Raw genomic sequence first — 24593 nt, forward strand, 5'->3', positions numbered from 1 at the left:
GCATACTTGCAGTCTGACTGGGGTCAGCTGCCCCCGGGCTACTTCCTATTTCCCCCTCTGGTCCTACCTGATCGGGGCCATCTGTCCCTGGGAAGCTTAGTAGCATGGGCTCCTCCCGGCCAGGGCTGGGCGGTAGATCTGGTAGTGCCTCAGGAAAGTCCGGCCAGGCCTGGTCCAGGGGTTCCTCGGAGTAGTAGCAGGGACGAGGCAGCTCTGGCAGCTCCTCTTTGTAGTGGGCATGGGGCAACTCCAGCAGCTCCTTGGCGTAACGGGGAAGTTCTGGCCAGTCAGGGCAACGGCCCTGGGCCTCCGCAGCTTCCCAGTCAGGAACACCCTCTAGCAGGTCCACTCCCGACGGCGGCAGGGCTCCAACTGAGGGCTGAGGGCCCACTTTTATACTTCCGGGGTGCCTCCTGACCCTCTGAGGGGCGGGACTACTGCTCAGTGGCCCCACCCCTTTTGGCATCTGACAGGGCTCGACCCTCCCTGGGGAGGAGGGGAGCCACACCGCCTCGCTACAGGGACTTAATAAGGTTACACCACGGATGGCCCCTGTGTTGGCCAAGTTCCCCAAGATAATGCCAATGTGCCTAATGATACTCAGTGATTGATCTGGCAAATGCATTTTTCTGTATTCCATTAGATCCAAAATGTCAGGACAAGCTGGCATCCATTTATGATGATAGACAACTTATTTATGATGATAGACAACATACAAGGGTACCACAAGGGTTGCATAACACACCTAGTATTTGTCACCAACAGGAAGCAACCATGTAGAAGAAAATGAGAAACTTAAGTGGGGTAATAAACTACGTAGATTATGTGCTTATTGCATCTATAACTAGAGCAGAAACTCTAGATAAGGACCTAGAAATCATTAAAGCCACAGGTTTCTTAATAAATCCTGAGAAAGCACAACTACTTGAAGGGGAAGTAGTATATCTTGGAGTGTGACTGGGTCCTACAGGGAGATGCCTCATCCAAGACAAGCTAAAGAAAATATCTAATTTACCTGCCCCAACTGATGTGAGCACTCTATGCTATTTTTTAGGTTTGGTAGGCTTTTTGTGTGATTTTTATAGAGAACTTTAGCGAGAAAGCAAAACCTCTGTACTGTCTTTTAAACAAGGACCAAGAGTGGCAATGGGGACAGTCAGAACAAGAGGAAGTGATATCATTAAAGAAGGCTCTCATAGAAGCTCCCGTGTTAGCCTTCCCAGATCCCCATAAACCATATTATTTACAGATAGCCAATACGGCAGCTGCTATCAGTGCTGTCCTTCTACAAAAGCAGGGAATTTCCCTAAAACCAATTGCATATGGTTCCCAGATTTTAAAACCCATTGAAATGCAGTTCTCACCATGTGAGAGAGAAGTATTAGCCCTTATATTGGCCATTTCCCACTGGGAAATATTATATTATAGGGATGGCCCCTGTCTTGTTGAAGACAACTCACACTCTGGTGAGATATGTATTGTCAGGTAAAGCCAATGCAGGATGGCAAATTGGACCTCGCCTGGCAAATTGGACCTTATCTCTCATTAACACAGAAATTGCTGTAGAAGAAACTAACTCCCCCAGTAAATTGTCTAATACTCTATGTCTAGTGGTTCTGGAAGAAAATGTAGGGGAAGACCATGAATGCTCCATCCTAACTGAAGCTCCTCCTATAATACTGACTCCTCGGCATAGGTGCCAACTTTTCCTGGCCCCTCCCTGACTCCAGCCCGCCCCCCCTCCATTCCAATCCCTTCCCTGAAGTCCCCGCCCCAACTCTGCCCCCTCCCTGCCCCTATTGAACTCCTTCCCCAAATTCCCACCCTGGCCTCGCCTTTTCCCTGAGAGTGCCATGTTCCCTCTCCCTCCCAGCGCTTGCCGCCATGAAACAACTGTTTCGTGGCAGCAAGCGCCAGGAGCTGGGGGAAAAGCGGAACCATGGCACGCTCAGGGGAGGAGGTGGATGTGGAGCAGAGGCAAGCTGGGTCGGGGCAGAGAGCTGCCAGTGGGTGCAGAGCACCCACCAATTTTTCCCAGTTCGTGCTCCAGCTCCGGAGCACCTACAGAGTCAGTGCCTATGCTCCTCGTTATTTGAGGTGGGAGGGACTCTTTATGGGAAATCAAACCTACCAGTTGACAGATGCTGGACAGGGAGGGTCGAAGCTAAGGAAACAGGAAGCATAGGCCCACATATATTTCTTTGTCTTTCTATCCTTTCCTCTAACACAGAGGGACAGAAACTTTTTTTAAAATGCAAACTGAGACTCTGCACAATCTGGATCTATCAGGAAGGCCACATAAATACACCTTATTTATGGGCCATATATTTGATATCCCTCCTCTAAAAGTTTCAGTCTTCAAACATTAGTTTGTCTTTGGCTCCAGATAGTCATTCTTTCAAATGGTTGATTTCCCTATCGTGTATATCTTCCTTTAAAAAAAACTCATTTTTTTTAAAAAAAGGCTGCATATGTTGTGACAGTCCCTCCAACACAAACCTAAGAAGCAAGAAAATACCTTACTCTGGGACATCTCTTAACTGCAGCCTGTTGCCCACACAGCACATTTCCAGACTCCACATTTTCACAAGGAGCTTCCTTCAACCTCCAACAATTAGGAAACACGCTACACATTAATCTCCCTCACAGTATGACACAAAGCCTTAATTATAACTTCAGTGACATTAACAACTATCCAGGGTTGAGATATGCGTACACATTACATGTGTAATGTGTTTCTGGAAGAAGCATAAGGTCGTAATTAAGATGTAAATCTATTTGGCCAACATTTATTCAGAAGGTATGTACTGAATTTTCTCTTCTGACTCTGAAGGCTGTATTATGTCCAGCACTACATGTGTGCACAAGGGGAAGAAGACACAAGGAACCTTCCTCCTTATATATGCCCCTGTGCCAGTGTAACATGCTGGTGTGCGTATGTTGTAGAACCTCTTCTGCGCTGAATCTATAAAGATAAGTCTGCTCTAGCCATACATAGTGAGGTTTGGATCTCAAGCTCAAGGTATAACGCTTCATACTTTTAATCCTGGAGGTCCCCAGTTCAATCCCATTTGTGCAGATCAAGAGGGCAGCCCTCGTGCAAGGATAGGGCACAATCTGTTCCTTGTGCTTGCCTGACACAAGGCTGGCACTAGAATTAGCCTCCCAAAACTAGAATGGGAAGGGACCAGATTACATCCCCCCAGACAGCATAGTGAGCTTTGCCTTAACAGTAGTGTGTGCTGGATGCTTCCAAAGCAGCTGGAGCTCTGGGAGGCACTGTGGCTATGTTAGGCTCAATGCCTCTGGGAGTTGATACATTTTCATCAGACCTACAAAATGGGACTGTGCATTAAAGAGACACTAACTACTTTAAATCAAATTCAGGGCAATATCTACATTTTCTCATGCAGATTTGTTGATTGCAGTTTAAGGTTATAAGATTGTGATCATCTTTAAATCTTTTGACTGTGAGAGAAAGTTTTTCTATTATATCTTATTTATATTTCAAAATTCTGCAGTGATGGAGACATTTTGCTTTTGTAAGTGCCTTTAAATAAATGCAGTTTTTAAAAGGTTACATTGTGAGGACTTCCCAGTTCACCATCCACAGGTAAAATAGGTTGGAAGGGGGAAAAAAAAACACCATACATAAACTTTGAATTCTATTCACTGGGTCCACTTGTTTCCCTGTCAACATCACGATAGCTCTTGGTAAAATTGTCCTTTCTGCAAAGTAATTTTTAATCAGCTCTTTGGCAATTTCACATAATTATTTTCTCAAATCAAATTTTATCCCATACTTACTTGAGTGAATATTCACTCTCCACTATCACTCCTTTGCTTTTTTCCTGTCTATAGCAGATTGCAGTGCTTTCAGTACTTTGGCACAAAATGCGTCTGAACTGGAGTGGATTGGTTATTGTTGATCCCAGTGAAGCTGATTTTGTTTCAGCTGATCTGAGTTAGCACTCCCAGTGTTTAACTTCAAATCTCGGATTAGAATGAATATTAAAATGTTTGAAAAAGCCTTTGGCAAACTTGGACCATGTGCTGAAAAAAGCCTTAAATCAAAGAGTTTAGGGTTATAGTGTGGACCCCAAAGGATCTGTATTACTAATCCCCACGTGCCCTGTTTCTTGACTTCTTATTAAGACCCATGTCAGTAGCAGCGTGTTAGTAGTATCCCAACATGAACCTAACCAGGAATGAGAAGTAAATGGATTTTTAAGTGAAACTTGCAAGGGCCTAGTTGACAGAATTTAATCTCTGGCAAATAACTTGCTGTAACTCTCCCTGTAAAGAAAAACTTCATACAGAAACTTGATTCCAAAACTACTCCGCCATCTGCAAAGCCAAGGTGACTCAATGACTTTCTCTGATATCAGCTAGAAGTTTTGGAGTGTAGACAAAACCAGAATGTCTGTACACAACATTTCATTATAAAATCAATTACAATGATTAAAAGAAAAGGTGCTAATACATCAAATGTGTCACACACTTTACCAGCTAAGAAACCCTGCTTATGGTGCCATATGGAAAGGTGTGTACGGTTATCTTTCTTGATGGCAAAATGGATTACAATCAGTCTTTAGAAATCTAAATTAACACCCACATGATGGCATTAGACCAATTAATGACTGGACCTTGTCCCACTTGAGAAAGCCTTCTATTGTTCCTGGAATCATGCCTAGATCTTGCCTCACTGGCCCTCCTTTCTATAAAAGGACAAAATGTTTAGACTAGGCAGCTTTGATATTCATATGTAACCAACCTTGGTGGTTTTCTGTTTCATATATAGTCAATTTCAGGTCTTCTCCACACCCTCCTTTCCCACAATAACACTTTGGTTTCTTTCTCTCCTCCCCTGACTTGTGTGAGTGTTTACATACTTTATTTTTGTTATCCTTGTGCCAGCTAAATATAACCTGATTCTTCTTTGTGACTGATGTAATTTGTCTTGGTCAGTCCAAGTGCATGGATAGTTTCTATATTTCTTAGGTTTTTTTAAGGTTTCTTATCTCTTATTAAGGCCTGATTAATCTGCATAAATTAATTTTGATACTAAATTATCCATTCAAATGGCTAAAATTCTGTGGTAGATGAAATATTCCTACCAATATTTGCTAAAAAAAAATCAGGCAGAATGAAGGGGAAAGAACTGGATTTTTATCAGGGTTTAAAATACCAGGCATGGATGTTTTGCTAAAGTAGGCAATTTAATGTCCTGATAAGTTTTTGAAATAAAAGAGATAATTTGGGGGAAATAAATATTTATATGATTTGAAAACAGCAAAGCCATCAGACCCTAGTCATTATAAGTCTAAACATTGTATCATTGAAGTCAAAGACAGCTTTGCCATTGACTTCAGTGGGCACAGGATCAAGCCCTATTCGATACTATGTTCATTATTCTCTATTTTGTCTTATGCAATAGGTGTTTTGAATAGTTCCTAATCAGTTTCTTCCACATTTGGTTTAATTATTTCTTAAACTTAGTTTTCACCCTGTGAATTATCGTTAATTAATTGAAAAGTGTGGTATAAAGCCCTTTGTAGTTGGCAAATATTTTACGTATTTAGTCAGGATCATGAATTAAATGGCCTATGTTCTTAGTGGATGCAACTGATTCTTTTGTTGCCTATACAGCATTTCTACTTATAATTTGTGGACTCAATCTCCATGTTCAAAAAAATATTGTCTAGGACTCAGAAGTGTTTCTAAACAGTAGTCATCAGAGGAATTTTGACTTTCCCTCATTTTTTTTCATGCCTTTAAAAAGAATGTAACCACTTTACTGATTTTTCCCCAAGGACCAGATTCTGCCGTCCTTACTCACACTGAGTAGCACCTTACTCAGGCCTTGTTTACACTACAAAGTTTTGTCAACAAACTCTGCAATGTGACTTTTGGCAGCAAAAATGCTGTTTTGGCGACAAAATAAAACCACCCCGAGAAGAGATATAAGGCTTTTAGTGCAAAACTTTTCTCAATGAAGTGCCAGCGTAAACACCACGCTTGATTTTATCACTTTAATTGGCCTCCAGGAGGTGTCCCACAATGCCCATCCTGAGCGCTCTGGTCAGCAGTTTGAACTCCACTGCCCTGCAGCCAGGTAAACAACCATCCACCCCTCCTACTTAGAAGCCCCAGGAATTTTTGGAATTCCATGTCCTGTTTGCTCAGTGTGGAGAGGTCTCATCACATCTTCCCAGGTGAGCATGGCAGGCTAGCGCAGCAAATTCTCTCCCACTTGGACCACTGCGGAGCTGCTCGATCTGCTCAGTACTGTGTATGGGGAGAGGAGACTGTGCAGTCCCAGCTGTGCTTGAGCTGTAGGAATTGGGCTACCTATGGGCAGATTTCTCAAGGCTTTGCGAAAAGGGCTATGATCGGGGGACACTGCAGTGCAGAGTGAAGATAAAGGAGCTGTGGCAGGTGTACCATAAGGCGAGGGAGGCAAACCATTGCTCCGGTGCTTCACCTCAGAGCTGCCGGTTCTATAAGGAGCTGGATGCTATCCTTGGTAGCGACCCCACCTCCACTGCCAAGAGCAGTGGGCCTAAAGGTGGCAGAAAGAAGACTTAATCTAGAGGATGAAATCATTGATGAAGAGGTGGAGATAGACGATGATGTGGAGCTCCGTGCAGGGTCACCCAGTGGGGCAGGCAGCCAGGAACTGTTCACCACCCCAGAAGTGTCCAGCCAGTCTCAGCAGTTGCTCTCTGGTGAGCAAGAAACAGGAGAGGAGACGCCTGGCAAGTGGCTGTGGTTTACCTAGTGCGGAGATGGGTTCAGGATATAGAAATGTAGAAGGCTGGCTGTGTTTCTGTGTGCAGGACATTTCCCTTTGTAGCTAATCAGTACAGCAGAACAGGGTGTTGATGAATGCCGAGATCTCATGGGAATCCTCCAGAGAGATCTCCAGGAAAGTTTCCTGGAAGTTCTCAGCAATCCTCTGCCTAAGGTTCCTTGGCAGAGCTGCTTTGTTCCTTCTCCCATTTTAGGAAATTTTCCCAAGCCATTTGGCAATCACTTGTGCAGGGACCGAAGTGGCACATAGGCGAGCAGCATAGGGACCAGGGCAGAAGCCACAAGCGTGTAGTAGATGCACCCTTACTTCCCTGCTTACCGTCAGCAGTGAGATATCTGCTACAATGACCCGCCTGTGGAAAAGTGTGGGAGAATTTTAGAATTTTTTCCCCTAGTTGGCTGCACCACAACCTTTGGAGAGTGCTCTTTTCCCCGTGTAGCACGCTCCCACTCCCAGCCACTACTCATCATGCTTTGGGTATTTGCAGAGTTGTGTGCTTACCAAGGGTCAGTGAGAAAGTAATTGTTATGTTACCAGAGGTATATTATATTGAAATGTTTCAATATTGTGTGTGAACTTAACAATCATGCTTCTGTGCACTGTTCCTTCTGCTTTGGCAGATGTGGCCTTCAAGAACACCCCCCCACACACCTGCAAAGTGTCTCTGCCAGATAAAAAAGTGCCCAAAATGGCACAAAGAAGACATGTTCTGGGAGGTACTGCACTTATCCAATGCAGAGAAAAGGGAACGCAAGGAGTGGAAGGAAGCAGGAAAGCAGGACAGAAAAGAAAATCAGGAGTTTGTTAAGGACACTAGTGAGCAGATGATTATAGTAATGGAGGAGCAAATGCAGATGCTGAAGTCCTTAATAATGCTGCCCTCTCCTGCAGCATATCCAGAACTCTTTTCCATGCTCCCTCAAATTCCACCCACACAGTCCTTTCTGCTTTCTGGGACTTCTCAGTTTCCCATTCACTCCACCCCCTCAGAAAACTTTCAAAATGATAGCTGGACCTACGCACAGCTCTGAAAAACTGCCCTTTCCTGGTACCTCCTCTTTTACCAAGCATCTTTTTGTGGGTGTGTGTTATTTCTTGTGCAATAAAAGCAAAGTTTTTGAATGGTAACTCATCTTTTTTCGTTTCCTACAAATTGAGATAGCAGACTCTACCAACACATGCATGGGCAGTTTAATCATTTGCTCACTAAGCAGTCTGCCTCAACACTCCACCCCTGAGCAAATCTTTCACATTTAGCTTCACAAATTATGCAACATACAACACGCAGCTATGACCAGGGGAATATTATCCTCATTGAGGTCTAACCTGCCATAAAGGCATTGGCAGCGCCATAAAGTTCCACTGTTATCTGGCACCTACTCAGCCTGTTGTTGAACCATTCCTTACTGCTGTCCAGATTTCCCATGTAAAGTTTCATGAGCCACTGTAATCTTCTGGTCTGGAAAGAAAGTCCCTGCTTGTAGCTTTCTACATAGGCCAGTGTTCCTGAAGAAGGGTGCGTCATGCACCTTCACAGACCACTCCACGCTGATGTCAGTGAAACTCCCCCTGTGATCCATAGGCACCTGTAACACCATGGTGAAGTACCCCTTCCTATTGATGTACTCCGTCACAAGGTGGTCTGGTTCCAAAATTGGAATATGTGAGCCACCTATCGCCCCTTCAGTTAGAGAAACCCATTTCTGCAAAACTGTCCACTATTTCACGCATATTTTCCAGAGTCACAGCCCTTTGTAGCAGGATGCGATTAATTGCCCTGAACACTTGCATTAACGCAGCCCTAACGGTGAACTTCCCAACTCCAAATTGATTCATGACAGATCCGTAGCAGTCTGTAGTCGCCAGCTTCCACACAGCGATTGCCACAGGCTTCTCTACCAATAGGGCAGCTCTCATTCTGGTGTCCTTGCACTGCTGAACTGGGACGAGCTCCATAAACAGTTCCAGGAAGGTGACTTTCTGCATCTGAAGTATCTGTAGCCACTGCTCATCATCCCACACCTGCATGATGATATGATCCCAACATTCAGTGCTTCTTTTCCAAGCCTAGAAGCGATGGTCCACCGTCTGCAGCTGTTCCATGAATGCCAAAAGCAGGGGCGGCTCTAGGCATTTTGCCGCCCCAAGCACGGTAGGCAAGCTGCCTTCGGCGGCTTGCCTGCAGGAGGTCCCCGGTCCCACGGATTCGGCGGCACGCCTGCAGGAAGTCTGCCGAAGCCGTGGGACCAGCGGACCCTCCGCAGGCATGCCGCCAAAGACAGCCTGCCTGCCGCCCTCGTGGCGACTGGCAGAGCGCCCCCCGTGGCTTGCTGCCCCAAGCACACGCTTGGTGTGCTGGTGCCTGGAGCCTCCCCTGGCCAAAAGCAATCTAAAGTTGCTTCTATCCATATCATGCAGCATGTCAGGCAACTGGGAGTCTTCTTCAGTTAGGAACTTTGTGATTAACTGCACTGCCATCTGCGACATCTCCATGACAGTTATCAGAGCATAGGACAGCAGTGCAAGATCCATCCCATCTCACAAAGATGCCGGGGCACACCGCAAACAAGGGCCATTGAAAAATGCCATGAAAGAAAGCTGGAAGCCCATGAAATGCTGTGACAGAAAGCAATGCATCATGAGACATTGAGCCCAATCCCAAGATGGGCCGTGATCCACTCCGCCTTCCCACAAGACTTAGCGACAGAAGGTGTCAAGCTGGACTGTGGGATAGGTATCCACAGTGCACTGCTCACACTGTCGGCTAGTGCCCCAAGTGTGCATGTGCTCTGGTGACAGAGGGAGTGAGTGTGAACATGCAAAGCGATTTTTATTATAGCGCTTTTTGAGTGTCAACATAACTTTTGTCGACAAAACTCTGTAGTGGAGACAGGGCTTCGGTGAGTAGTCCCACTAAAATCAGTGATTTCATCAGCACACAATACAACATTACTGAACCTACTGTTAACCACTATGAGATATATTGCATTGAAGTCTATGGGATTCCTCATGGAATAAGAGGCAGAATCTGGCCCTAATTTTGAAAAATCTTTTAGAAGTTCCCCCTTATTCATGTGTTTTTTGCTACTTTCCAATTTGACTTTCAGAACCAATTTCACTGTGTCTTATAAAATGACAATAGAAGCATCTGGGATAGAGTTAATTTCAGAATACTCTGCTGTATTTTTAACTGATTGATGACAAGAACATAGTGGAGTAAAATATTTCCATTTCCAGAATCTGATACGTTTTCTGATTGTGCTTATTTGGATCCAGGTTGGTGCATGGCCATACCAAATATTCATAGAGCCTAAGTTGATTAAAAGATTTTTTAATTATCATCAATGAAAGAGAGAGAAATTTTGGAGTATGATTTGCATGGTATTTCACAATGTTTTGTAATTCATTGCATTTGCTAACAATTTTAAACATTCTTCCTCCATAAACATTTGATTTCTAACACCTTATTGCAACATACCTGACAGGGTTAACAGTAGGTTCAGTAATGTTTTGTTCTGCGTGCTGAGGAAAGTTTTGACATCAGCTATCCATCCAAAAAGAGCCATCCTAAGAGTAGCTGCAGTTTGTTCCTGCAAGAACTCTTTGAAATGCAAAATTCCATAGAGGAACAACATGAGGACAGACATGACATCATATGGCATAACTTACAAACTGCTTGTGGGCATTACTAGTAAAAATTGGACATCCCTTCTGTAATTTTCCCTGTTATCTTGGGAATATTATATGCTCTGGGCTGAAGCCTGAAATTAAATGGTTTAATTCTCATTATTTTTAAGGCTTTCATACAATGCTTAATTTGTGTCAGGGCACCTTTAGGCTTAGCAGTTCATAGCCCCAGCACCTCTGGGCTTGCTGCATTGTTGTGAATGTAAAAAAATTGCTTGCACCCTGGCATCTCTTTCATTACAAATTAAGCACTGCTTTCATATTATTCTCCCATAAGAATTCCATTGTTTTTCATTTAAGTCTAGGTCCTTCATTCTTCATTCATCTCCAACTTTTCACTCCATTGGCTGTACAGAAGATTTGAGCCAGAATCAAGCATTTATATGGAACAATTAAGAGTTAAAGGGCCAGTTCCTCAGTTGGCATTCACTGGCATAGCTCTGTTGAAGCTACCCAAAGCCTCTAAGATTCTACTTCTGCATCCTTTGATTGGAAAGCTGTATAAAGTTTGTTCATAACTCTAAATAATTTTTTTAAAAATCAGTGTTTGCTAATTGATACCTATTTTTCATTTGCTCAGAAGATATAAGTATCTCTTTGAAACAAATCCCCCGGAGCCTAGAGTTCAGTTTTTATCTATTCAAATGTCTATATGTTGTTTGATCATCCAACTTTAGACCATAATTCCTCCATCGAGAGGTCTGTCTGTACCAAAGATCTACCAGTCCTGCCTACATTCTAACTATTACAATTGTTAAAGAAAGATTTATTTCTAAATATTTTTTGCAAACTAAGGAAAGAGACACTTTTGATTATTTTAGGTTTCAAATTGGTGTTCTAAGCCTGTTTTAAGGTCTGCCAGGGGTTCATACACACTTTCTAAGGTATGCAGCATTTAAGTGCAGCAGGCATTCCTGCTGATTGTCTAAAAAGAACTTCTACCCACTCAAAGGGCATTAAGAAATCCAGCGATGTCAACTAAAAATGTATTAGTATAGTTCTATCAAGCAGGAGAACATTATATTCTAATTAACACAGCTGACATCTCCAGAAAGGAATGGAATGTACATGTTTCTGAAAGAGTAAACAGCTCTCTATGGCAGGGATTCCTGTATTTTTCCTTGATAGACTGATTGGAAAGAAGTTTTCTCAAATTATGGGATCAGCCCCATGTGGGAGTTGAACAGCATCTAGTTAGGGCCTATACGGAGGGAGTGGCTGGTTAAACTGGCTTTAGGGCCTCTCTGAATGGCCATTGTGGCACAAGGGAGCCAGAAAAGAATAAAGAACCTGACTCAAAGTATAAGTAGACATGGTCCCTGCCTTTTAGGAGGATGACACAACAGACAGAATAACAGACCGTGGTGGATGGATGGGTGAGGGAGGAGATGAAACAACAGAAAAATATAAAGAGCTCGTTAAGGATTGCAGGGAAAATATAAGAGCAGCAAAATGGCAGGATGAGCAAACAATGCCATATGTGTGTTGTTAATAGCATTACAGCACTGTGGCTAATTAACAGCTTGCATTGTGTCTTCCAGTTCCAGTAGACAACTAATCAAGCTGTTACTGCTGGGTTTTTTTTCTGTGTAATGTTCTGTTTTTTTTGTCATTTCTCCTATTATACCTAGGACAGTTAAGTAATGCTGATGACTGGTCAGTTGCTTTCTAGGTATGCAAGACAGAACTGTGTGTGGTGGGAAACATTACCTGAAATAAGAGAAAAACTCACTCTCCAGCATAAGCCTTAGAAAGTCAGCAACCAAACTTCCCCCTGGTATGCAAGGAAGGCATAGCATCATAAATTTAGACAAAATTTCATGAGACAAACGAACCTACTCCAGGACACACACCTGTCAATCAACTTCTGGTTCCTTTGTCACATTTAAAGCACCATCGTGGTAGCCAAAAGACCTGATTCTCCTCAAGTTACGCTGCTTAAAGCAGACGTAACTCCACTGAAGTTAATGGGATTTCCCTGTCCCCCATTGCCCCCGCAACCCCCGGTGGTCACTTAGTTACATCCAGTTTTGTCAATTTAGTCATTTTCGAACCCCGCCCTCTCCCCAGTACATTCAAACACCCCTCTAATTTCAATTCCTGGGGAAAACACAACTGCCTATAGTGGTGTAAAACCAACATAAATGAGAGGGGAATCAGGCCCAGAATGTTTAAGAGTTTATAGATATGCAAAGCAAGCAGTAGATAATAAATAAAAAGGCCTTTTTTTTAAAAAAAGGTCTTTTATAAGAACAATGAAGAGGAAAGGACACCCACTATGTAATTAAGATCTTTAAGACAGCTGTTGGTAAAAAGCAGGTAAAGAAAGTCCTGGAGAAACTAAATATATATACACATCAACATTTGGGTTCAAATAATAGGTGTCCCAGGGTGATAAGCATATTATCTGAATAAGGACTCAATTCTGCAAGTGTGTAGGGAGAGTTGTGAGAACTGCCTGGAGCCAGAGCAGTTGGCTATGAAGAAATACTTGTGCATGGGACTGGCTGAAAGCAATTTTTGTCAGTACCTGTCACTGTGATAGCCTCGTCTCTCACTTTCTCCCAAGGTTAGCTAGTCTACACTAAAAGCATTCTAAAGTGTATGCCTCAAGAGTACCTTGAAATAAGGAAAAGGGCTGTTATACAGACATTTGGGCCTTAACATAATTATACTTTTAAGATACTGTGTCCTGACCATGGCCTCTGTCCACATACTGTACCAAGGCTTATTTCACTCTTACTCAGCAGTGCTTATTTCTGTGGAAACATACATTTTTACTATGTTACTTAGCTCAGTGCGCGTTTCCACACCACGGGCCCAATCTTGCTCCTGTTGAATTTAATGGGAGCAGGATCCAGCCCTATTTGGAAGCTTATTTTTCTGATTGTGCTCAGCACTAGCTTCTCTACCTTTATTTTATCAACCATAATTTAGAAATGGCTCCAAGACCCAGTCAGAAGAAAATCTTCCATTGACAGCAGTGGGAGTTGGATCAAGTCCTTACAGAGTATTGGGCAACTAATTTTTAAACAACATATAGAAAGGGGGGGGACTGAGACAAATGTGGTACCAGTCTTAAAAAGAATAAAAGAGGTGTTCTGGCAGGCCATGTTCAGTAAGTCTAACTTCACTTAGCACCATTGCTTAGAGAGAGATGGAAGAGGGTGCTGATGAAAAGGCTAGCTACTTTAAGATGGTCACACACAGCTTTTCTTTTGCAATGAAACTAAAAATTTGATCAAGTAACAATTAAAAAAATTTCAAAATTTCGTTTACCTAAACTTGAGACTAAATCTGTTGTACCAAATCAGAATTTAGTAAGTCTGAACTTCACCTGAGGTATTAAACAAAGTAAGATTTATAAGCATTCATCTGTACTGAATTCCTAGATCATAAAAAATATGTTGAGTCACATTCATATTGTTCCAGTCCAAAATCAATGCAGACCAAAGTTAAAATATGTCTCTCATAGGAATATTCCATGGCTAATTACTTCTTAGATAGCTTATCTTTCTCTAGTGTCAACAGAGAAAATGTTTTAGGAAAATCATTTACAAAGGTTAGTGAACAAGATTGTTAAAAAATGTAAGAGCATATCAAAAGGCAGAAAGACAGAGGTCAAAATTCTTCACCAATTCACACCTGGTACTCTCCCATTAAAATGAATGGAGATGCAGGGAATGTAAGCTAATGGAGAATGAAATTCATTGTATCTCAGGATATCGGGGGTCAGAGGAATGAAAACAGACAGCATTATTGGTTTCTGCTTTCAGCTTCTATTTTCTTTTCCTTTATTATTTGATTTTTAATAAAGGAAAGGCCCATTACAAAATCTTAAATTTTGTGTGATTTATATTATGCAGAATTACATTAATACCTTCATATGACACTGAATTTTAGTATATTTTTTTCTCATTTTGTTGGTGATGTAAAGTTTTTTTCTCCATCCAAGTTGTATTTTGACAATTGTTTTAGCCATTCCAAATATGCTAGAGATGTGTTAGATTCCTATTTTATGAGAATATCTCATTTTGCTACTGACAGGCATACTAGTACCCATTTCTTGGGATATGTTGAAAGATTTAATTAATCTACTAAGTCTAAGTATATAGACCAGGAGGCAGAGGAAGTTATATCTATTCAGCATTGTTACCTTTGCATATACTGCCCCGGTACTTCTGTAATTTGTGACAAAAATATTATGTGGGACAGTTTTCAGCTGATGGTTTGTAGCATTTGCACAGTTTACTTTGATTAGCAAAACCTGAGGTATTTTGACAGTCTGGTATCCAGTAATATCTATTTAAGATTTTCTTGTGGAAAATTTTAAAGATAATCAACTGGATGTTCTGTTATCTTTCTTCTTGATCTTCTTCAGTCAATGAAATATGTTTCCATTTTACCTTATATCTCATTTAGTGCGTACAAAAATGTGGTTTGTGTATATTGCCCCAAAGGTATCTTTTAATACCAAATTTAAGAAAATCTTTAAATGGAGACATTTGTTTTTCCACATATAGCCTAATTGCTATTATATAATTCATAAGAAAAAAGCCATATAACAGGGACAAGGCACAAATGATATATTTTGTATAAGAAATGGAACAAAAGTGCCAGTAAAAATTAAAGCTGTTACTCTGTATATTTGTCTTTGCATTCACAAGTTTGTAGTATTTGTACTGTTAATTTAAACTTTTCAGTGTTCTATACGAGGCTGAATATTGAATTCGATAAACCTCAGTAATACATTTTATAATAAAAGAGCTAATTTAATCTTTGGAATGACTAGGGTTTTTTTATAGATATATTTGGGATGTTTGTGCTATCTCATATTTAATAAAATTGTATATTTTAGTCACAGATTATTTTGTGAAATGTGTACTGTCCTAACTGTGACATTGCATAATCTAAGAAGACCATGTGAAACCAATGTGAGGGGGAAAAAAAGAAACAGGAATGTCTTTGCACTTAGAATCGATGGTTTCCATCACATCTCAAGAGGAAGACTAAAGCTCAATTTTGAAAATATTGGATATTATTTCAAATTACCTCAGAGACTTAGGAAACACACGTTTGGCTATGTGTATTTTTTCCATCCCTAGAAACTACTATTTTGTAAAAATTATGTGTTGGTAACTCATCAGTATCTATTATTATAAAGAATAGAAATTGATTTTTAATATAAAAATTGTCAGAGGACAAAATTGTTTAATGGACAGGAATGACTTAGTCTGAGAAAAAATTAATCAGATTATCTTCACACAGCAGGGTACTTAGATGCCCAGAAGCAGGGCAGTTATGTTTTCAACCTAATCACTGGACTTCCCCATTGAATTTGGGATTGTTGTTTTTGGATTTTTTTCATTCTCCAAAGTACTCTTTTTGGGAAGTCAGTGTTGCTCCCCCTATAAAATAAATAAGCCAATCAATGCCCAGAGAACCAGCAAGAGAAGCACAGCTGGGTAGGGGAGCTCAGGCTCTGGTCTAGGGGCCTGCTGCACATGGATTTCAATGGGCCTTGGAACGGACTCTCAACCAGGGAAGCCCACACCACGAACCGTGCGCTACGGGCTGCCCCCAGCACAGCGTTGGGCACAGACAAGTCGGGGTAAGAGCTGCAGCCCTAAACCCCGCCCCAGAACTTCAGGGGGCTGCCGCCTGCAGCAAGCCCCGCCCCCGCCGCTCGCGCATCCACGCAGAGCCCCGCCCCTAAATCGTGTCTGATTGGCCCGTCAGGAGGCGATTAGCATCAGGACGTCACGGCGCATGCGCAGTGTTTGAAAGCGATGGCGGCGCTCACGGAGGAGGCGATTCGGGAGCGAGTCACTCTGCGGCATCAGAACCTCGGTAACCAGCTCCCATCCTGGCGGCGCCGCTCCTCGAGGAGGGGGTGGCAGGGATGGTCGCTGGGGGCAGGAGCCTGGAGATGAAGGCAGCAGCTTTCCCCCCCCCCCCGCGACTCTCGTGCCGTCGCTGGCGGTTTAAAACCGTTAATCCGGCGGTATTAGGCGGGTTGGACAACAAGAGGCGGGGCTTGTCTAGTGGTCCCGCCCCCACAGCACCGCTGACCAATGGGAGGAGACGACTGACAGTAGCTGGGACTCCCCTTTCTCATTCTCTCCCACCCGGCGTGGCTCCGGGGGTCTGCGGGGGCGGGGCTAAGACTCGCTGCACGCGCCAGTCAGGATCTGCCCGTCCCGTCCTATGGCGGTGTGTGAATGAGGGCGTGGCCACGCCTGGGGTGGGCGGGGATGGCCTGACTGGGGTCCCCCGTCGCGCTGCTCTTGCAACTGCTGGGCCCTGTGGTTGGTCAGATGCCCCTCTGCACCAGGTTAGCAGGGATGCGGCATGGGGCAAGGCCCTTGGAGACCAGGAGCCCCCAAAGAGGGACTTGGCAGAGGCGGGAGTCTGCAGTTTCGCCACGACGCCCAGCCCTTCCGCAGCAGTCGGCTTTGCCTGTCACAGAGCAGTACCCATGTCTGCTGCTAGTGGCTGCCCAGCCTGTTGCTATGGCACAGTAGGGGAGGGCATCACAGCCATCCCAAGTGGTTGAGGCTTGGGACCATGGCAATGATGGTCAGCTGTGATCCTGGTGGTGGCCATGTGCATGTGTGGATGTGCTTGGTTATACATATATTTGCCGTGAGCCCACCCACGTGTTCAAACTGTTCTGGATTTTAAAATGGCAGCTGTTGTGGTTGAAGCAGCCTGAATCCCACATCATAAAGAAGGAGGTAGAGATGACTTCATACCACTTTTAGAGCTCCCTGGTTCTACACAGGGGGCTGGTCCTTTGAGCATCAGATACAATTGTCATTGTCCAGCTGTCCTCTGACTGTGCCCCTCTTCCCTGGACCATGCTCACATGCTCCTTACAACAGGGACTGTGGAGGCAGTATATCACTAGTTAGGTGTTTAACTAGGGGAATCCCCAGTTAACTGATATATGGTGATTTTACAGTAGACTGTGTAGGAGGATCTGACCCTCTCTCACGTTTCTTGTCCCATAAATCTGTAGTGGCCTCCAAATTATTAGAGCCCCAGAAACCATTGTTTTATGCCATCTGTAAAAGCTGCTGGGAAGCCCCACTTTCAAGCAGAAAAAAAGTGGAGTGTTAGGGTACATCTGCGTTGGAATAAAAGACCCCAGCATAGCCACAGCTGGTCCAGCTCAGCTAAATTGGGCTATAGGGCTAAAAATTGCTGTGTAGACATTCGGGCTTGGGCTGCAGCCCAGGTTTTGGGACCCTCCCACCACATGGGGTCCCAGAGGTTGGGCTCTGCCTGAACCGAAACATCTACACAGCAATTTTACAGTCTGAGCTCTGGAAGCCCAATTCAGCTGACTCGGGCCAGCTTAGTTGCTGAGTAGATGTACCCTCAAAGTCCAATACTGCTGTCACTTAGACTAGTTTTAATCCAAAGTAACTTTGATCAAATTAAATGTATTATTCTAGTCTTACACCAGTGTATCTCATAGCAGTATATAGCCCAACAGCTGTAGTGGCTCATATCACGATGAGCATAATCGTCCACTTTGCAACTCATAGTCATTTGTTCCAGTGCAAAGCGAGTGTAAAACTCTGCAAAATTGGAATTGGTAGATGAGTACATAAGATAGAGGCCCGTTAGCCAGTAGAATTACCTTTCCTTCCTCACTTCACTTCCAGTCAGGATAGTGTAATCAGACTGATCTTTTTTCTTTAATTGGTATACCATCTGTGCTCGTGGTACTATATGAAATTAGAGAAAGATCAATTGCTCGTTTGAGTACCTCACAATCCTAATTAGACTAGCAGGGATAAAACATAGCACATTGACTTACTAAGTGAAGATCCAAACTCAAAGGGATAAAGACATCTTCTTTTGTGTTTTCCAACACACTTCTCCTTAAAGTGGGTTAACATTGAAAGACCCCTAGAAAAAGCATGTCATAAGGAGTGCCTGAGTGTTGAGAATGAAAAGTAAGTTGGCATGCTAGATGTGAAAAGGAGTAGCTTGGAAGAATAGACTGTTTTAATTAGTTGTACATTGGGAAAAGCTCTGGGCAACAGTAACCTGACTTCAGATGTACAAAGACAGTACTGTGTGGGTCTCTTGCAACGATAACAGCTAGAAACTTTGGGACAGATTCTGCTTGCCGCTTAACAAATGTGCAATACGGGAAATGACATAGAGAGCCTTCCCTTGCTAGCTCTTGCATGGTCCACATAAGGATCAGGGAGAATTGCATTTGCTGTACTTGAAGGGCATGTAACATCCCAAGGATGCATTGTGGATGTTAGATGGATTTGTCAGTGCTGTACACTGGCAAGCCATATGCGAGATGGAGGCAGAAGTAAGCTGCACCCTACAAAGAAATGTAATAGTGGGCATGCTCCAGGCAGTGCAGTAAGGGGGCAGGGAGCAGAGGAGGTTGGATAGAGGGCAGGGGAGTTTGGGGTGGTGGTCAGGGGGCAGAAGTGTGGATGGGGTGGGGCAGTCAGAGGGTGGGGAATGGGTGCAGGAGTCCGGAGGGGGGCAGTCAGGAAGGAAAGGGGGTGGATGGAGTGGCGGGGGGTGATCAGAAGTAGAGGTTCTGGGGGCAGACAGGGAGCGGGGGTGTGTGGATGGGGCAGGGATCCTGGGGAGGAGCACAGCCTCCCCTAACCAGCCCTTCGTACAATTTCCGAAACCCAATGCGGCCCTCTGGCCAAAAAGTTTGCCCACCTCTGATCTATATGCTTAGGAACTCCCAGTTATGTAAGAGTGGTTGATTCAGCATTGCTATGCTCAGAAGCTCCCAATGTTTCCTTTAGTGTGGTATGATACCCAGGGCCGGTGCAACCATTTAGGCAGACTAGGCGGTTGCCTAGGGCGCCGAGATTTGGGGGCGCCAAAAAGCGCCCCCCAATTTTTTTTTAAACGGTTGAGCAGCCGCTGCTGCTAGGACAGAGAGGGAGTCTGAGCTGCCGGTGGGAGCCGGCAGCCCAGGGTGTCCCCTGGGTCAGGGCGCTGCCGCGGCAGCCGGCAGCCCAGGGGGTCCCCTGGGTCAGGGCGCCGCCAGAGGGGGCGGCGAGCAGCTTCCGTGGAGCTGCTGCAGTCGTGCCTGCGGGCAGTCCGCTGGTCCACTGCTCGGATGGAGCTGCCGCAGTGGTGCTTGCGGACGGTCGGCTGCTTGCGCGGTTTGGGTGGACCGCTCGCAGGCATGACTGCGGCAGCTCCATCTGAGCCGCGGAGCAGCTGACCGCCCACATGCATGACTGCGGCAGCTCTAACGGAGCCGCTGGACCAGTGTGCGGGGCAGCAAAAATTGCCGTCCGCCTAGAGCACTCAAAACCCTAGCGCCGGTCCTGATGATACCACATTTCCACTAAGGGCTTATCTACACTACTACTTAAGTGGATGTAACATAAGTCGCTCAGGAGTGTGAAAAAATCACCCTTTTGTGATGCAGGATATATCGACTTAAATCCGTGTCTGCACTGGACTGTGTTGCTGGGAGATGCTCTCTCACTGACCTCTCATTGAGGTGTAGTAATTATGCCAATAGGAGAGCATCTTCACCAGATGTGCTACAGCTGTGCCAATGCAGCATGATAGGGCAGGTCTACACTATGGGGGGAAATCGATCTAAGATATGCAACGTCAGCTATGTGAATAACGTAGCTGAAGTCGAAGTATCTTAGATTGAATTACCTACCGTCCTCACGGCGCGGGATTGATGTCCGCGGCTCCCCATGTCGACTCCACTACCGCTGTTCGGGTTGGTGGAGTTCCGGGATCGATAGGAGCTTGTTCAGGGATTGATATATCACATCTAGATAAGACACGAGATATCGATCCCCGAGAAATCGATTGCTACCCGCCGATACGGGTACTTTCTTCAAATCAAGCCTGGATTCTGCAGTATTTAATGGCTGGGTGTGGGTATTAACTCTTTGCTCATCTAGTGCTCCCTGCTGACATCCACTCTGGCACTGCCGTGTCTCTCCTGTGACTCAGATCTCTAGCCAGGCCACATTAAAGTATCTCCTCTTCCACAGTATCAATGTCTCAAAGGGACCTTGTCCCACCCAGCACTGGTCATCAATATGACATCTCCTGCCCTTCCAGGACTCCTCTTCCATTCCCTTTTTCTGTCAGAATACTGGCCCTAGGACTTTTCACTGGAGTATTTCAACCAAACTCAAGAGCGAAATACAAACCAAAACTAAAGCAACTTCTGCTCCTTCCCTCAGGTTTAAATTTTTAATCCATCCTGGAGTCTCCCCCAGCCTTCTGTTCTTCTGGAGAATGCTCACTCTCACAAGTTACTTCCCTGGAGCCTTGCCTCTTCTTTGGATCCTCCTCTTCTGTGTATCCCTAACATTGTCTGCCTATCTGTTGGCTTTTATCAAGTCCCACTCTAGGAGTTCCTTTCACTCTTCCATCAGAGCCTGTCTCAGGCATATAAACTCCCTCCTAAAGCTCTTCAGTTGAGTGCCTTGCTGGATTTCTTATCTGGAGGTCCAGGTTCAGGTCCAGGTCCTGCCCCCCCCACCTTTTTTTTCCAGTGCTCACCAGCAGAGCATGATCCATCCCAGTGACATCTCTGTATCTCCTGCATACGGTCTCTGGTACTCAGAGAGGGACTGCAGAGGTCATTCCATGAAGCCCCCTTCTGCTTTGGTCTTCCTCCTTTTATAGAAACCACCTAGCTCCTCTCTAGCCGAGCTTCATTTTTAAATAGGCCTGGCCCACCCTGTAGGTGAAATCAGGTGTGTTAATTGGCCTCGCCAGCCCACCTTAACTGTTTCACCATCTGTGTGAGATGAATGCCCTCATCACAATGGCATTGTGCTCCCTATCATAGAAATCTTCCTACTCACTGTTGCTTTTGTATGACTAAGCAGACTTTTTACAATAGTGACTGTGCCACCTTTTCTTTTTAACTGCAACTGCACACAGGAGAATAGATGGCCATTTAATCTCTTCTTATTCAATTCTGACATCCCTGAGGCAGTGGTGTAGTCCTGAAAGGGCGTCTACCAGAATGCCCCCACCAGCATCAGCTCACACACATGGTGCTTGTAGGATCATGCTGTGCAGAGGATCCATTTTGCCCTAAAATGGCATCCTCCATGTGGTGTGACCTTGCATGTACAATTTACATGAGTTCCTGCTGTGCGGAGGATGCCATTTTGCTCTACCAAATGCCATTTTTCATATGGCATGATCTTGCGATGCATCATGCTATGGGGAGCATGCCATTTTGAGAACAAAATAGCATCCTCCATGCAGCAAAAGTGCTGATCCACCCTTCTGCCGTGATCCGACCTCACTACAGAACAGCCTTGAGCACATCACTAATAATACTTTTATGTTATTTGATCTAGGAATGTCAGGTAAAGCACAATGTTGCTCTTAACTGTGAGGGTGTGATCCAAAGGTGCTAAATGTCTGCAGCAAGGTGCAGAGCACCCTCATGTCTCATTGATTTCTCTAGGAACAGTGTATGCTCAGCAGGTGCTTACAATCCATCACAGTCAAGCCCCATATGACCTGCAGTTGGGTTTTTTGGCCATTGGTTTTTTATCTGATGAAATATAAGCTGTTTCTGCTAAAAGAACTAGGGAAGAGGTTTTGTTTCATCACATAGACCCAGAAGACAAGTACAAAAAGGCTGCTTGAGTACATGCCAATAAATCCATTAGAACATGGCATAACTGTTTGGTTAGAAACTGGATTTTAGTGTAGTAATTTAGTGGCTTCATAAGAAACTGCCACAGATCTATTTAGTTGAAATAGGTATACTCTGGTCAAAAGTTGATATAGATGTAATCTGACTGCAAGAAACATACCATAATTTACAGGTGCACTCCTCTTTGGCCTCGTGAATGTCATTAGAATTTTGAAAATGGAAGCGGAAGTGTTGCTTTCTGTGGGGTTGTCCTCTGCCTTTGTGGCTCAATTTCCATGCAGACAGGTTGGAGGGAAGCAATACAGATGGAAAGTGTGTTATCTCTGACTAGGTCCTCTTTGCAGTTCTACCAAGCAGCATATCCGCAGGCAGTTTTTAAAATCTGCCCTCATAGGCACAAGGACGCCAATCCCTGTCATTGTTAGCTCCACTTGCCAATGATAAATATTCTCCAAGTTGTTGACACACACACAATCCTAAAATCACAAAAAAAAATTAAACATATATCTTGCATTGTCTGTCACTTCAATATCAGGTGTATTTAGAATAATTTCAATAACTTATTTTTTCTTATGATAAATATATTCAGGTTTCACGTTTTCTCCTTGTAGCTGATGTCCGATCATTGTCTCTTCCTGGAACTTATCATGAAAAGATTACTCATTTAGGAAATTCTCTGAAAAATTTCACTCGCCTAAAATCCTTAGACCTCTCTCGCAATGCATTGGCTAGCTTGGAGGTACGTGTTTTGTTTAATTTTTTTAAATGATTATTTAAGATATATATAACAGGAACTGGGTTAGTTCTTGAAGTCATGGAGAAGGGACAAGAGGATTGGGGCAGTCATATTGAGGGTTTTATGGAGGTTGGAACAATATCGGGGGGTTTTTGTGCTTTGCAAACCTGGTACCTTATGGAACAATAATGGAGGGTACCGGTGGAGGGGGAGCCAGTGTACCTTCTGATAACCTTGAAATTCAGTATCTGTAAAGCAAATAAGTATTTTGTGAGTGGGCTCGCTGCATATTCCATCACCAGCACAGCATGCAGATCCTGATTTAGTCCCTGATCCTGCAAACACTTGTTTTAAAAAAAAAACAAACAACTACTGACAAGTAAATGGAGTTGGATGGCTTTGGAGGATTGGTAACAATACAGAGTGTGTTGTCTCCAAATGACATTTTCGAATCTAGTTTGGATTAATGGTCAAAAAATATTTTCTGGTGGCTGTTCAGAGCACTGTGTGAAATGATTGTGTAGTTTTAGTCTAATTCCAAGTGAGCTGGAGTCCAGATTATAATTGGCACCCTTGGTCGTAGTCTCAGCAAAAGCTGGCATGGAGTCTGAACGTACACATATTAAACTTACAGGTTGTCTTTCTTGAAGACTGTGGGATTTCAGTGGTTTGATATGGGGAAACATGCATTGCCAAGCCTGTGCTACAGCATCTTTGTAGTTGAATGAGGATTTTAGTTTCAAGTGCTATCAATCCGTCACCTTTTTTCAGGTTAAAAAGACTTACACTCATGCTTAATTTAAACACAAGAGTTCAGTCATTGTCATCGGGACTCTTCTTGTGGGTAGAAATAAGCATATGCTTAAACCTTTGTTCCTGCAAAGTGTAAGTATGTAATCGCTTATCTCAACCCTTTTTGTGAAGAACAGCATCAATATGTTATATTACTTCATTTTACATAATATCTGTAACATTCCTTGATAGCTTGAAGAGCTCAAATTGCTGAATGTCAATACACCGCTACCTTGATATAACACCACCTGATAGAACACGAATTTGGATATAACACAGTAAAGCGGTGCTCCGGGTGGGTGGGGCTGCGCACTCCGGCGGATCAAAGCACGTTCAATATAACACGGTTTCACCTGTAACGCGGTAAGATTTTTTGGCTTCCAAGGACAGCGTTATATCAAGGTAGAGGTGTACTTAAGAGGTGCTCAGTTCACATTTAAATTTCACCACTCTTGACTAATTATTCATCTTGCTCAGCAAAATAATGTTAACTTCAAAAATGTTGTAAGAAATTAAAGAAATCACTAGACATTTTTAAATATTTAAAGATGCCACTAGAAGACAGAAGGGCTTTATATGCACATAACAGATATGGCATTGGCAACAGTTATTAAAGTTGTCCCCAAGTGCTCTAGCACTCAGCTACAACTCTTGTCTGGAAGGAATATCTTCTTGGAGGATAGTTTTGATACAGCCAAAAAAAACCAACAAATGATGTCACTTGTGATTTTTTTTTGTTTGTGAGGTTTTTAAAAACGTTCATGTGTGCACTAGAACCTAGACTGAGACCAGCAACTCGTTTCACATAGGCCACCAAACAGCTACAGGCAAATGGTAAAGACTATTAAATCACTGGTTGCCTGGCTTTGATTTATATCAATGACTTAGTGTATTTCACT

At 43.7% G+C, this 24593-nt stretch overlaps 1 protein-coding gene across 4 annotated transcripts in view; it reads left to right on the forward strand.

Annotated features, from left to right (window-relative positions):
- Nucleotides 1-16261: 16261 nt before the first annotated feature.
- The window catches only part of CEP72 (centrosomal protein 72), a 72891-nt gene continuing 64559 nt past the window's right edge, over nt 16262-24593 (forward strand). For all 4 annotated transcript variants that reach the window (XR_003998926.1, XR_003998927.1, XM_030551546.1 and 1 more), the window contains exons 1-2: nt 16262-16351; nt 22778-22905. Coding sequence is in view for 2 of the 4 variants with exons in the window: in XM_030551546.1 (XP_030407406.1) it covers nt 16291-16351; nt 22778-22905 (189 nt within the window). In the remaining 2 variants the exon portion in view is untranslated. The remainder of the gene's footprint in view (nt 16352-22777; nt 22906-24593) is intronic.

This window comes from Gopherus evgoodei, chromosome 2 (genome assembly GCF_007399415.2).
Source record: "Gopherus evgoodei ecotype Sinaloan lineage chromosome 2, rGopEvg1_v1.p, whole genome shotgun sequence".
In the NCBI taxonomy this organism is placed as follows: domain Eukaryota; kingdom Metazoa; phylum Chordata; order Testudines; family Testudinidae; genus Gopherus; species Gopherus evgoodei.